General features: G+C 42.5%; 1 protein-coding gene across 1 annotated transcript in view; it reads right to left on the bottom strand.

The window, feature by feature from the left end:
- The window catches only part of PPP6C (protein phosphatase 6 catalytic subunit), a 31,974-nt gene extending 18,348 nt beyond the window's left edge, over positions 1-13,626 (bottom strand). Inside the window, exon 1 of the mRNA XM_082656965.1 lies at positions 13,460-13,626. Coding sequence (XP_082513091.1) covers positions 13,460-13,534 — 75 coding nt within the window. The 5' untranslated portion in view covers positions 13,535-13,626. The remainder of the gene's footprint in view (positions 1-13,459) is intronic.
- Positions 13,627-13,835: the final 209 nt, after the last annotated feature.

Below are 13,835 nucleotides of genomic sequence, written 5' to 3'. Positions count from 1 at the left end.
ACAGGTTAAGGGCTCAGTCCCACAACACTGCCCCCCCCCACAACTCCCCTGCCAATATACCACACACTTCAGACACCAGTTGCAAGCCCAGGTTATCACCTGCACTTCTAACCAACCGGGTATAGATCAGAGGTTCCAAAGACCTCCTCCTTAGGTTTGAATAATTTGCTAGAGTAGCTCACAGAACTCAGGGAAACACTTGCATTTACCAGTTTACTAAAGGATGTGATAAAGGATACAGATGACATCCACATTTAAGAGATATACCGGGCAAGGTATGGGGAAAGGATGGAAACCACTGATCTTTTTACTATCACCATAGTTTTGCCTTTTCTAGAACGTCATATAGTTGGAATCATACATAGGTTGTCTTTTCAGGTTGGCTTCTTTCACGTAGTAATACGCATTTAAGCTTCCTTCATGTCTCTCCATGGCTTGATAGCCCATTTCTTTTTAGCGCTGAATAATATTCCATTATCTCAATGTACCAGTTTATTTAACCATTTGTCTACTGAAGGACATCTTGTTTGCTTTCAAATTTTGGCAATTATGAATAATGCTGCCATAAACATCTGTGTATAGGTTTTACAGTGGATGTTAAGTTTTCAACTCATTTGGATAAACACCATGACTGCTACATCATATGGTAAGGGTGTTTAGTTTGGTAAGAAACTGCTCAATGATCTTCCAAAGTGACTGTACTAGTCTGCATCCCCATCAACAATGAGTGAGAGTTTCCGTTGCTCTACAGTTTTGCCAGTGTTTGGTGCTGTCAGTGTTTTGGATTCTGGCCATTTTAATAGGTGTGTAGTGGTACTGCCTTGTTGTTGTTTTTGTTTTGTATTGTTTTTGGCCGTACCACGCGGACTGTGGGATCTCAGTTCCCTGACCGAGGACTGAACCTGGGCCCTCGGCAGTGAAAGCAAGAGTCCTAACCACTGGACCGCTGGGGAATTCCCACCTTGTTTTAATTTGCATCTCCCTAATGACATATGATATGGAGTGCCTTTTCATAGGCTTATTTGTCATCTATATGTCTTCTTTGCTGAGGTATCTGTTCAAGTCTTTGGCCCTTTTTTTTTTTTTGGCTGTTTTGGGTCTTCGTTGCTGTGCATGGGCTTTCTCTAGTTGCGGTGAGTGGGGGCTACTCTTCGTCGCGGTGTGCAGGCTTCTCATTGCGGTGGCTTCTCTTGTTGCAGAGCATGGGCTCTAGGCATGCAGGCTTCAGTAGTTGCAGCACATGGGCCCAGTAGTTGTGGCACGCGGGCTCTAGAGCGCAGGCTCAGTAGTTGTGGCACACGGGCTTAGCTGCTCTGCGGCATGTGGGATCTTCCCGGACCAGAGCTCGAACCTGTCTCTCCTACATTGGCAGGCGGATTCTTAACCACTGAGCCACCAGGGAAGCCCCTTTGGCCCATTTTTAATAGGGTTGTTTGTTTTCCTACTGCTGAGTTTTAAGAGTGTTTTGTTTATTCTGGATAAAAGTCCCTTATCAGACATGTCTTTCACAAATATTTTCTCCCAGTCCGTGGCTTGCCTTCTCATTCTCTTGAAAGTGTCTTTTGCAGAGCAACATTTTTGTTTGTTTTTTTAATATTCTTTTTTTTTTTTTTTTTTTTTTTGGCTGCGTGGCTTGTGGGATTTTAGTTCCCTGACCAGGGATCGAACCTGGGCCCTCAGCAGTGACAGCATGAAATCCTAACCACTGGACCACCAGGGAATTCCCATGCAGAGCGAAGTTTTTAATTTTAATAAGCCCAGTGTTTCTCAATTATTTTTTTATGATTGTTTTGATTTGTCTGGGTTTTGTTTGGGGGACGGGGAACCAGGAATTTGTGGGGCTTTTTTAACAACTTCATTGAGATATAATATATATAATATATATATAATTCACACATTGTAAAATTCACCCCTTTAATGTATAAATGGTTTTCAGCATGTTCACTGTTGGGCAACCATCACCATAATCAATTTTAGAACATTCTCATCACCCCAAAAAGAAACTGTATACTCATTGGCACTCATCTCCCACCTCCCACAACCCCACCCCACAGCCCTAGGCAATCACTAGTCTGCTGTGTCTATGGATTTGTTCATTCTGGACATCTAGAAACGGGGCCTTTTGTGACTGGCTTCTTTCACTTAACATATGTTTTTAAAGTTCATCCACATTGTAACATACATGATTTGTTTGTTCTTCTTTATAGTTGAATAATATTCCATTGTATGTATTTACCACATTTTGCTTATCCATTCATCAGTTGCTGGACATTTGGGTTCTTTCCACTATTTGGCTGTAAGAATTTGATTTTGACACACTAAGTCTGCAATGCCTATCAGACTTCAAAGTGCCTAAGATGTGCTGTAAACAGCTGACCCAGTGAGTCCTGAATTCAAGGAAAAGGATGCAGGCTAGAGAGACCAATTTGGAGATTGTCAGGAAATATATATTTCAAGTCACGAGACTAGAAGAGACAACTAAAGTTGGCTGCTTACAAATAGAGAAAAGGATAAGTTACAAAAAGGAGTCTTAATACTTCACACAGAAGTTAGGGACAGAAGGAGGAACCAGCAAAAGGGACTGCCTGATGAGGTACAAAGGAAACCATGAGAGTGTAGTATTGTGGAAGTCCGGTGAAGAAAATGTTTCAAAAGAGGAGTAATCAGCTATGTTCAATACTGATGGAAGGGGCTTCCGTGGCGGCGCAGTGGTAAAGAATCCGCCTGCCAATGCAGGGGACATGGGTTCGAGCCCTGGTCTGGGGAGATCCCACATGCCGTGGAGCAACTAAGCCCGTGCGCCGCATCTACTGAGCCTGCACTCTAGAGCCCGTGAGCCACAACTACTGAACCCGCGTACCACAACTACTGAAGCCCGTGCTCCTAGAGCCCATGCTCCACAAGAGAAGCCACCACAATGAGAAGCCTGCGCATCTCAACAAAGAGTAGCCCCCTCTCGCCACAGCTAGAGAAAGCCAACGACAGCCCGACACAGCCAAAAATAAATAAATAAAATAAACAAAATTTAAAAAAAAGAAAATACTGATGGAAGGTCAAATTTTGGAGGAATAGAGTAGGGCCCAGAGAGAATACTCCTTTACTCCTAAATCAACAAGTACCAATTGCAGGATATCTTACACAAGTAACACAATGGCACAGTTAAGAGGTTAAGAGCACAGTCTCCGAAGTCAAAGAGATCACAGAACAATATCACCTCAACTTCTTACTACCTATTACTTAGCTTACTGTCTGTTACTTAGCTGTGTAACCCTGCTAAGTTACTTCATCTCTCTGTGCCTCAGTTTCCTCATCCACAAAATAGAAATACCAACCTGGGGGACTTCCCTGGTGGTCCAGCAGTTAAGAATCTGCCTTCCAATGCAGGGGACGCGGGTTCGATCCCTGGTCGGGGAACTAAGATCCCACATACCTCAGGGCAACTAAGCCCATGCGGCGAAACTACTGAGCCCGCCTGCACACCACATTGAAGAGCCGGAGCGCCACAACAAAAGATCCCACATGCCTCAATGAAGATCCCACGTACCACAACTAAGACCCAACGCAGTAAAATGAAAAAATAATAAAATAAAATAAGCTAGGAGGATATACATCAAACCCAAAACAGCAGTTGCCAGAGATGTCAACCAAAACGCATTCCACTTTCATCTTTGTTTATTTATTTTACTTTTAAAAAAAGCATGAAGGGGCTTCCCTGGTGGCTCAGTGGTGAAGAATCCACCTGCCAATGCAGGGGACACGGGTTCGAGCCCTGGTCCGGGAGGATCCCACATGCCGTAGAGCAACTAAGCCCGTGCGCCACAACTGCTGAGCCTGCGCTCTGGAGTCTGCGAGCCCCACTGCTGAGCCTGCGTGCCACAGCCGCTGGGGCCTGTGTGCCTGGGGCCTGTGCTCTGCAACAAGCACCGCAATGCGAAGCCCATGCACCACGGCAAGGAGTGGCCCCTGCTCGCCACAGCTGGAGAGAGCCCACGCGCAGCAATGAAGACCCAACACAGCCAAAAATAAATAAATAAATAAATTTATTTTAAAATATATATATATATTGAGTTGGCCAAAAAGTTCCGTAACACCTTATGGGAAAACCCAAAGGAACTTTTTGGCCAACTCAATATATGACTCAATTTATCTGAAATGCCTGGAATAGGCAAATCCATGAAGATATAAAATAGATTAATGGTTGCTTAGGGCTGGACTTTGAGGTAAGGGGTAACGGGGAGTTTCTGTTAATGGGTATAGTTTCTCTTTGGGATGATAAAAATGTTCTAACATTGATTATGGCAATGGTTGCACAACTCTGTATATATATTAAAACCCACTGGGAAAAAAACCCCACTGAATTATACACTTTAAAAATTAATTTTGATATGTGAATTATATCTCATAAAACTGTTATTTTTAAATTAATAATATATATTACCTCTTTAAAAATAATAATTACCACGTTGACCATAACCACTCAAATCTACTCCTTGTCGATAGAGGTAGCTGTCCTCCCAATCAATTTCAAAAGATCAGTGTTGTACAACATCCTCTTTCTATTATAATCCATTAGACCTGTGATATATAATTTATTATTTGTATAGTAATTAGCTCCCAAAGTTTACAATTACTGTTTGCATTTTTTTTTCACCCTAACTCACTTCCATCTAGCTTAAGGGTAGTTCCAAAGAACAAATATGCCATGATTGGCCTGTATTTTTTTATAGTCTTTCATTACCACCTCCCTTCTCAGTCAGCCAGAAAAAAGAGCACTACTTTTTTTAGGTTAGCCTCATAGAGCAACAATTTATACTTTTAAATGTACTTTCTGAAACTATACAATTTTTAAAATAAAACAATATAGTGATGTTTTAAAGTACCTATCTCAGGACCTTACCCACCTTTCTTAGGTATAATGCCTTGCTCAATTAATATTTGCGATTTTTTTCAGGTACACTCACCAAACCTCCTCAAAGAGAATTCCACCAAGGTACCTGCAGAAGTGCTTTGCTGTAATTTGTCCAGGAGTGGGCAGAGTTTTCTGTTTGTTGCCAGGAGACCTGCTTGTTCTCAGGCACTTGTCCCATCCACACTCTTTCCGATTGCACATCTTTTAAGAACAGGTCTAACTTCCATCAGTGAAGGTCAGGGCCCATACCTAATATATTCTCTGACATAAGCGTATAATGTTGATCTCTCCTCTTGCCCACTCTTGTAAATTTGGGGGCTCCACCAAATTTGGTGTACACCCCTTTAAAGATCAATTATTAGTATGTTACCCAAACAAACCAACCTACTATAAACTCCACCATGAATTAAGCCAGACTGTCCTCTAGAGAGGGCTGTCCTCACCCTGCATTACACTGCACTCCGTTCCCAATCGCTTCTTCCCAAATTGCACTTTAATGTCAAACTATCAACCTGTAGTAAAGGACATTATAGGAAACAGTCCTCTACAGAGCTTGTCATTGCGTGGACTATAAACAAAGTGCACAGGATGCCGTGATTAAATAGTTGCCTTCAAGGAGGACTGGGGGAGGAATGTCTCTTTGTTTCTTCCATCAAGGATAGATGTGATTTCCCTGAGAAGCTTATTTTTATCATCTTACAGACTCTGTAAATTTTTTTTAATTGATCAGTTTACATCTTTCTGTAGGCTCCTAGAAAGCTTAAGGCCTAATCTCAAAGAAGTAACCCAGTCATCATAGCTTTTATTTTATATGTACTATTCTTATTTTTCCTATTGGCTCCATCTTGGTTTCCTATCTTTATTTTCTTTTTGTCTCATTTTTCTTACTTATTCTGAATATAATTTATCTTGCTATATTGAATGCTTCTTTGTAAACCACACTATATACATTTTAGAACAAAGTGAGTTATCATTTAACATTCTGAAACTAATCACAGCACAGATTCGTGAGGGACTCTATAGTTCCCATTTTGAATGCTGCAGAATTTGCACCCATATATGACTGGCTCTCCTGGCCCATAATGCCTCCTGAACTGCAAGTCACTTATGGTGACTGGCCCAAACCCCCCAGGGCTGATCTGAAAGTAACAGGAGACCATTAGCTAAAGAACATCACTGTGAAACCCTACCAAAAGCCAGTGAGTGCCTAGCGAACCATGTAAACTACTAAAGCAACATCTTCAACCCGAGGCCAGGCACGCTAACTTGAGTAAAGTTAACAGCTGCCTCCTATAACTGCCACTTCTGCAGTCCCAACAGAGGACTTAGAGCACTAAGCCTCTAAGCCAAAGCCACTGCCTCTCATCACTCCAGTTCAGCAGCAGCTTACAAATTCATGTCAAGAACACATAAAAATAAGAAGTCTATGAAATCTCAGCACAAACTCTACACATGTCAGCCAACTACACACACACTGGCCTCTCAGAGCCCAGTCTTGCCATGGGAGAGGCTCCTCCAAAGCCCTTCACAGCTTTTTTTTGCAGCTTGATTTGTAGGAAGCATGGTTTGTTTCTCTTTCTGCCCCAAAGCAGTCACTGAGGCAAGATTCTCAATCTTATCCCAAATTTAGGGCAAACTACACCCATTTCTCCCCACAGTGCCTAATTAATTCCTAATCCTTGAAAAAGTAGAGGTTCATGGACCCATTCTTAGGAGACCCTATTTCCCTTCTCTACGTTTTCCTCAAGATACTTGTTTACAGATCCACTCTATTCTCTGCTCCTGTCTCCCTGTTCTCTCTTGCCCCTCAAATACACTGGGTTTTGAATTTCTGTAATTCTTCGTTTAGCTGATCTTGTTATTGGAAACATACTATTTCCTTTAGTTACTTTTACATACTGGTATTTACAAAATCTCTTCTTAAGAAATAAAAATCTATCTAAGATTATATTCTACACAGCCTTTGAATAGAGTCTCTACTATAACACAAATCACTGAGAATGAAGAGTGGGAGCGGGAATCCAAGATGACAATGATATTCACACGCTAACAATCCAGAAGGAAATATCTGTACCTTCAGTAAAAACCAGGGTTTCTGAGCCCTGGCACTACCGACAACTCTCTGTTGTGGGGGCTGCTGTCCTGTGCACTGTATGATGTTCAGCAACATCTGGCCTTTACACCCCCTAGATAACTGCGAAAACCTACAAGTGTCTCCAGACATCGCCAAATATCCGCTCGGGGGAAAAATCACCCCCAGCTGAGAACCACTGGTCTAGACCTTTCTCCAGAGTTTAACACTATTAGAACAGTGTCTGGAGCACATTTGGTAATCAATAAATATTTGTTACCCAACAGATCTGTTTATCCAACAGTTTTCTGAACGTTTCTGCCTCAGTGTCTTGACTTGGCAGCATCTCAAATTCAGTCTGGCCCAAACCAAACTCCCTTGTATGCCTTAATCTAGTTATTAGTATTTACTAAGTAATCCATGCCAGAAACTAAGAGATTACACTAAACTCTTCTCTCTCTCTCTCTCAAACCTAGACATAATCTGTCAACAGGTCCTATTATACCATCTTCACTTCCTTTTAAACACCACAACCACTTGTTACTGGCTTACTTCAAAAGCTTTCATGTCACCTGGTCTATTGCTCCTATGACATTTTTGTCCCATTCCAATCCAAGGTCCATAATGCTGCTAGAAAATTCCTAAAACCTGTCACTGCCCCCCTTAAAAACCTCTCAAGGACACTCCTCTATGATAGTGTTTCCCAAACTCCATTCAGATATCACCTTTATGATTTTGTCATATTCCTACTACATACAACAGTGTATCTCTCTAATAGTTTCCTTTGAATCTACTTTTCAGTTAGCCATATTTTTTAAAATATCACCAAGCATGATTTATGTTTTTCCCTAAAATATAAAAACATTTCAAAGTGTTTATACATGAACCATCTCAAAGTACAAATTCAAGTTTATCAGCCTCATCTTCCATGATTTGGTCTCTGCCTGTCTTCTCTGCACCACCTCAAGCCATACCAAACTACTTCAAGTTGACCAGCCATCTTCTTTTAGATTAAGCTATACCATTGCACATGGTATTTCTTCTGCTTCATGTTCTTTCCTTCCTGTCTTGTCTACCTGAAAAAACTCTGCTCATCCTCTCATTGTTCCTCCTTTGTGAAGCCATCTGTGGCTCCAGAGTTAGATGCTGCTTCTTCTATGTTCTCCGATATGCTGGACAGCTCTCTATTTTAGCACCTACCAAACTACGCAATGATCATTTGTTTACCTCTCTATCTCCCCTACTATATTGAGAGCCCCTCAAAGACAGAGCGAAGTGCCAAATTCTATCTCTAGCATCCACAGGGAATAGTACTTGACACAGGAGACAGTTAAAGAAATGTCTGTTGTAAAGCAGTACAGTTTGATTCAACGCACCTTAACTGAGTGTCTGTCACATACAAGGCAGTGTTCTAAGACTGTGGAGAATACAAAAATAAACAAGATATGATCCTGGCCCTTCAAGAAGCTTGCAGTCTAATGGTGGAGACAGGTATATTTACTATCAAACAAGACAGAACAATACAAGTGGTAGTAAAATGAAACAAAAAGTGCTATGGGGCAAAGGTTAGTATAGAACAGAAAGAATGGAAATTATTTTGGCCTTGCCAAACATCTTGCGGGATCTTAGTTCCCGGACCAGATATTGAACATGGGCCATGGCAGCAAAAGCACCGAGTCCTAACCACTGGACCACCAGGGAATTCCAGAATGGAAATTTTAAATAGCAAATAAATTCAGGTACATACTCTGCTGACTCACTGTGGCAAAAATCACTTAAACCTTATCAAGTCCTGATATTTGCTCTGCCTATCACAGTGATAGAGTGGACATGAAGGTACTCTGAAAACTGTAAGTAGCTGTGTAAATTTTAACCATTACTAATAATTCTGACTATGGAATCCAGGAGCCCTGCATGGAGAAAGTGACGTCTGAGCTAGAGCTAAAAAGGGCATGGAGGGGAATTCCCTGGTGGTCCAGTGGTTAGGACTCTGCGCTTTCACTGCTGTGGGCCCGGGGTTCGATCCCTGGTAGGGGAACTAAGATTCCACAAGCCATTTGGCGCGGCCAAAAAATAAATAAATAAATAAATAAAATTAAAAGGGGCATGAAGGGTATTGTATAGAGGAAACATAAGTGGTAGATATGGACGTGAACCCTGGAGCCAGACTGCCTAGGTCTGAATGCAGCTCCCTCACTTACCTACTAGCTATATGCCTTTGTAAAGTTACTTAATCTGCCTGTGCTTGAGATACCTGCTCTGTAATATGGGGCAAATGTTAGTACCCAACTCACACAGTATTAAATGATTTAATATTTGTGCTATATAAGTATTAAGTAGGTAAAAGAAAGAGACTAAGCAGAAGCAAAGAAGCAGGGAAGTACAAGGCACACCGTCAGAAGAAAGCACTCTAATGTACTCAGAATGGAAGGTAAAAAGAAAGGTGATTAAGTGGAAGACATACTTAGAAAAGTATGCTATTTGCCATCCTAAAAGGCTATTAACTGTATCAGAAAGAGCTCTGCACAAAGAGGCTTTCCAACTTAATTCATTGATTAGCTGGACATCCTCAGGCAGATCATAAACTCTACAAAGCTCAGTTCCCCCTCAGTAAAGTGAGAAGAATACAGAACTAGGCAAACTCTGATTCTCTCTCAGCTCTGAAATTCTAGAAAAGGGTCTGGGGAGTCATTAGAAGTGTGCACTGTCCCATAGGAAACCTACTACCACATGTAGCTATTGAGCACCTGAAATGTGGCTGATCCAAACTGGGATGTATTGTAAATGTAAAACATATACCACATTTTGTAGACTTAATACCAAAAAAAGACAAGGTATTATGTTAGTAATTTTATATTAATTGTATGTTGAAATTGGGTTAAATAAAATATTACTAAGATTGATTTCACCTGTTTTTTTTGTTTTTTTTGCGGTACGCGGGCCTCTCACTGTTGTGGCCTCTCCCATTGTGGAGCACAGGCTCCGGCACCTGTTTCTTTTTACTTTAAAAAATTTAACAATTTGAGGCTCACATTTCTGAGCATTTTCTATTGGACAGCACTGCTACAGACTATTTTCAGAAGATCCAAGAGACTGTGATTCTGTAGCCAAAAAGACAAAATGCCAAGCATTATCAGAAAGGGTCTCAGAAAGATTATCAATGAAAACACTGAAAAAACTATTCTAGCCCTATAGAAAGCCACAGTCTGTCCCTAACTGCTGTACTGTGTTCATTTTTCCTTGAAATACCTAAAGAAAGATAATATACAAAACCAAACAACTCAGGTAAACAGAATGATCAGTAAGACAGGCAATAAGGTGAGTGACAAGACTAACAGGCTTCAAATCCAGAAGGCTCAAGACTACCATATATGAGAATCTATAAAATCAGATAGAGGCTGAATAAGGAGGTACAAAAGGCTCTTCACCAAGTCTTAGAAAAAAGCAAGGGAGAATTCTCTGAAGCTTTATGGAGGCATTTCAAACAGAGGTACAATTTTGCAGAGCAGTGGCCTTATACGAAAAACAGAGATGGCTCAGTGGCCTTATATGAAAAACAGAGATGGCTCAGACTAAACATAAAAGTGAGTTCCAAAAAAGATTACAGCAACTATCAATCCATAGAAGTGGTTACTTCTCCCTGTGTTGCATATCTGAGGTAGACACTAGTATTCTCCCAACCCCTACCATGGAAACTGTCTTCAGTTCTTCAGTAAAAAACAAAACAAACCTGAACACCAACTCAGTGTGCAACTTCTTTACTTACATGGGACCTTTAAGAACTGTCCAAGAGATCAGACAATCTCCAAGTTATAAACCTCTCCCATGACAAAATACTTAAGTGTAAGTATTCAGTAAACCTGTCTTTCATCATTCATTCTTACATTTGGTCAGATATGGAATCTGTGGCTTCTAAGATCCTCTCTAAAATTTTTTTAGTGGATGAGAATCACACGAACTCTTTTTTAAGAAATGTTATGCTTTGGTCCACTCACCTTCATATATCACCCTTATTCCTTCAAAACAGTTATGTACATTTGACCCAGGACTAGTGATTTGACCATTTCCAATTTAGATATAGAGAAATCATGATTAGATCTAGAACATCCTATGCATTTATTATTTTATTTAGTATCTCCAACTTCCAATTTAAAACACAGGTAAATTTCGGCCTATTTTTCTACCAGAACAAATCTTTTCCATAATGATCATTAAGTGGCCCCAATGATTTTTCTTCCTTTGATAGAATATTTCATTTTGGCTTTAAAGCCTCAGAAAAAGTGCGCCTGGAATACTTTCTTGGCCTGCCTAATTTTAGTTTGCACTTCATGCCAAGAGGGAGACACAGAATTAAATTTCTTTAAATACACCAGAGATGCAGCACAAGAAAATTAATCTGATAAAAACATTTCCAGGGCTTCCCTGGTGGCGCAGTGGTTGAGAGTCCGCCTGCCGATGCAGGGGACACGGGTTCGTGCCCCGGTCGGGAAGATCCCACATGCCGCGGAGCGGCTGCGCCCGTGAGCCATGGCCGCTGAGCCTGCGCGTCCGGAGCCTGTGCTCAGCAACGGGAGAGGCCCCAACAGTGAGAGCCCCGCGTACCGGAAAAAAAAAAAAAAAAAAACCATTTCCAAGACAAAGAAGAAAAGCCTCCACTTATATAGAAAAATTCAGAATTTTTTTTTTCTAGTGGTTGGTCCGGGGGGTGCGGGGGAAATTTACTAGGAAACAGATACACACTAAGTACAGTCCAATTGTGTTGCAAAGGGAAATGAAATGGTTTAATAACTATATTCTCTTAGATTAGGAAGGAAATCTAATGTTTATCAAATTAAGAGGTCTAAAGAAAATCCAACTGATTTGTCTTTCAAATTATTTCAATATCCAATATCGAGATACATTTCATAATAAGCAATATTTTACTCATTATAAACACAAAGCTTAAAACTGCCTTACATATCCTAAAGAACAGAAAATTCCACATCAATTCACTGACATGCAAAAACCAACTTTAGTTTTCCAATGAACTGGGTCACAATGTCGCGTTTTTTTAAGGAAAAATCCTTGTTTCCTAAAAAGCCATATAGCAGAAAGAAGCTACAAAACTATCGTCACAAGAGCATGAAAGTTACATTTCTACTAATACTGGCTTTGTCCCCATTTTAATTAAATTATCCTGTTAAAAAGGGGAAAATGGACAAGAATGACTCCCCTATCAAACAGCACATATAATTAACATACAAGTTAGTTACATTCACAACAGCTCCTGTGGTCTTAAACATTTTGCACACTGTTGACTGATGTTAAATATCAACTCCCTGTACCAAGAGATGGCAAAAGAAAAAACCAGTAATATCTTCCTTAAGAGAAAAAAACTCACGAACAAAAATAAATTACTTTAAACCCACAGCTTAAAGTATAAAAAGAACTCAAAATCATCAACAGTTTACCCACTTACCACACAGCAAATCAAAGTTAATTGAACAAGAACAGGCACTACCACCAACCTCTAAACACTGCTAGTCACCTAAGCACTGGTTCTAACAAACGCATAGAAACACCTGTCAAAAAAGCAGTATCCTAAAGACTTACATTCCTTTATTCTTACATTCATTTCTTTACCCAAACATAGGTTTACTGTTGCTAGGACTCTGCAGTACAAAGAACGACTCATTTCCTTTGGATAACCAAAACAATGAAATCTTGAGCTAAGAAGAGATTGGGGCAGGGGGTGGGGGGGAGCGGGGACAACTTAAAGGACAGAAACGTATTGGTGTTTATTGAGAGCCTGTTACTTTATCCACTTAAAACAGCTCAAAGACGTGCTCGAAAACGGGTTCATATTGGAATGAGCAGAAGAAAACCAACATTCCTAAAAAGCAACTGGGAGAAGTGCTCGAACAGAAGGACGACTTGACGTTCTCTCACCCTACCAGGCCGCTCGGGCCCCCGCCTGCCCCTTCCCATCCCCATCCCCATTCCTCAGGCACCTAAACCCACTGGGGCCGCGTTCCGGGAGCACGCTGCATCCCCTGTCAGACGCCGGCCTCCCCGCGCTCCTGTCACCGCCTCTGGGGGGGATGACCGCTGCCACTGCCCACTGCCCGCGGGGGCTCGCCTCAGACTCCGAGACCCAGGGTCGGGGTGAGGGGAGAGGAGTCTTGTAAGCAAAGCCGTGAAGTCTCGAGCTCCGGGGCAGCCCCAAGGCCAGGACGGGCAATCCTGGCGCAGAGGCCGCGACATCCCTTGGGATCCCCGCCGAGGGAATCGGGATGGCATTCGGGGGACTCGGGCTGCCCCCGCTCCCCGCGTGACGCCAAGTCGGAACGAGTCGCCTCGCACCGCGTTAGGCCCCCCACCGTGACGGGACAGGACACTGCCGGGGGTCCCGCGGAGAGAGGAAGGGCGGGCCGGCGGGAGCCCCGCTGCCGGAAGGGGGGGAGCCCCGAAAGCAGCGCTCCCGTCCCGTTCAGTCTCACCTTCAGGTCGTTCTCCGGCAGGTATTTGCACAGCCGCGCTATCTCCACATACTTGTCCAAGTCCAGGGGCGCCATTTTAGAAATAACAAGCCCCGACGGCAGCAGCGGCGTCCGCGGCTGTGCTAGCGGCGGCAGCGGCGGAGGCCGAAGCCGGAACCCTCCCTACGTCACGTCCGGCCCGTGAGACGCGTCTACGCAGCGGCGTAAAGCTTGACCCGATTTTCCCCGCTGCTTCGGCACGCCCCACGCTCTCTCCCGCAGAACACAGGCTGCAGGCCCCCGGAGCTCCCTGGGTCCAGGGAGCTGAAACTGCTGAGACCCGTAGTTGTTTACCGTGGGGTGTGCTGGGATTTGTAGTTTTCTATAGCGGCCAGCT

The sequence above is a fragment of the Grampus griseus genome, assembly GCF_964374135.1.
Source record: "Grampus griseus genome assembly, chromosome: 6".
Classification (NCBI taxonomy): Eukaryota; Metazoa; Chordata; class Mammalia; order Artiodactyla; family Delphinidae; genus Grampus; species Grampus griseus.
The sequence above is the reverse complement of the archived record's forward strand: the minus strand, read 5'-3'. Positions and strand labels throughout refer to the sequence as shown.